The 1,185-nt window shown below is 46.8% G+C and overlaps 1 protein-coding gene across 1 annotated transcript in view; it reads left to right on the top strand.

Moving 5' to 3' along the window:
• The first annotated feature begins 1,002 nt into the window (after positions 1–1,002).
• LOC146588378 (uncharacterized) overlaps positions 1,003–1,185 on the top strand; it is an 8,376-nt gene continuing 8,193 nt past the window's right edge. The window contains exon 1 of the mRNA XM_085318144.1: positions 1,003–1,072. Coding sequence (XP_085174270.1) covers positions 1,003–1,072 — 70 coding nt within the window. The remainder of the gene's footprint in view (positions 1,073–1,185) is intronic.

The following is a 1,185-nucleotide window of genomic DNA, read 5'->3' as shown; positions in this document are numbered from 1 at the left end:
AGATTATTGGATCATATAAAGGCCTGAGGGGCTGCATCAACTTTTGGAGACTCTTCCGCTAACTGGGAAGACTTGCAGGTGCTATTGAATACTTTCCTGACACGAGAAGAAAGGAGGATGGTAATTAATAAAGCAAGAGGAGAGGGTGAGAAAAGAGACAGAAAGGTGGATCCTGAGGTCTACCTAGCCAGCARAAGGGATCCAGAGTAGGATCCAGACAAGGGCAGAGGTAGGGAGCTACTGAGGCAGTATTAATTCCATATGGGGTTCGACATGGGGTTCTGAAAGCAAGGAATGAAAGTTGTATGAGGTAAGGCAGGGGCCTGAGGAACATCCCTTGGCCTTTTAGGAAAGATTATGCGAAGTAGCCAGAAAGTGGTCAGTCTTGGATCCAAATGAGGAAGYGAATCAAAGACTGTTGAATATGCTCTTCATTGGCCAGTCAGCTCAGGATATTAGAAAGAAGCTACAGAAGGCAGRTGGAGCTGGGGGAATGTCTATTTCACAGCTGATGGAGACAGCATATAAGGTATATAATAATCGAGATGAGAAGGGAAAAAGAGAAAACCAAAACCAAATTAAACTACAGGCCTCTCTCTAGGTGGCAGGCATTTCGGGAGATGAATTCAAAGGCAGGGGAGGGGAAGTGGAAGAGGTAATGGAGGGGGAAGAGGTGGAAAGGGAAGGAGGCTGGGAGGAGGCCTYCTGAGGCCCCCTTTGGGTCCAAATCAATGCAAAATTTGTAGACAGAAGGACGCTGGGAAAATGAATGGCCAAACCAAAGCCCAATAAGAAAGCCACAGAGCGCAGAAAACACCAACCTCATTATGTCAGAGGAATCAGATATGGAAGAAAATTAGAATCTGCCCAGCTGATCCCCTAGTTCCAGTAAGCCCAGGGAATGAAACTACAGATTTGTYATTAGATAGTGGGGCCACTCATTCAGTGATAACTAGTGGTAAAGGACGCCTGAGTAGGACTACTCTCACCATTGTTGGGGCTATGGGAAGGAAAACTTTGCGGCSATTTTTGMAACCAAKGGAGTGTGCGATTGGAAGTACCAAACCGACTCGTGAGTTGTCTGTATGCCAGAGTGTCCCTTCTCTTTGCTAGGACAGGGTTTACTCTGCAGATTGAATGGGCGGGTGACTTTTTCCGAGAATGCTGTGCAGCTCCATACCCCTC

The sequence above is a fragment of the Rhea americana genome, unplaced genomic scaffold, assembly GCF_003343005.1.
Source record: "Rhea americana isolate MKP2758 unplaced genomic scaffold, rheAme1 scaffold_52, whole genome shotgun sequence".
Classification (NCBI taxonomy): Eukaryota; Metazoa; Chordata; class Aves; order Rheiformes; family Rheidae; genus Rhea; species Rhea americana.
This window is presented reverse-complemented; position numbering and strand designations above follow the sequence as displayed.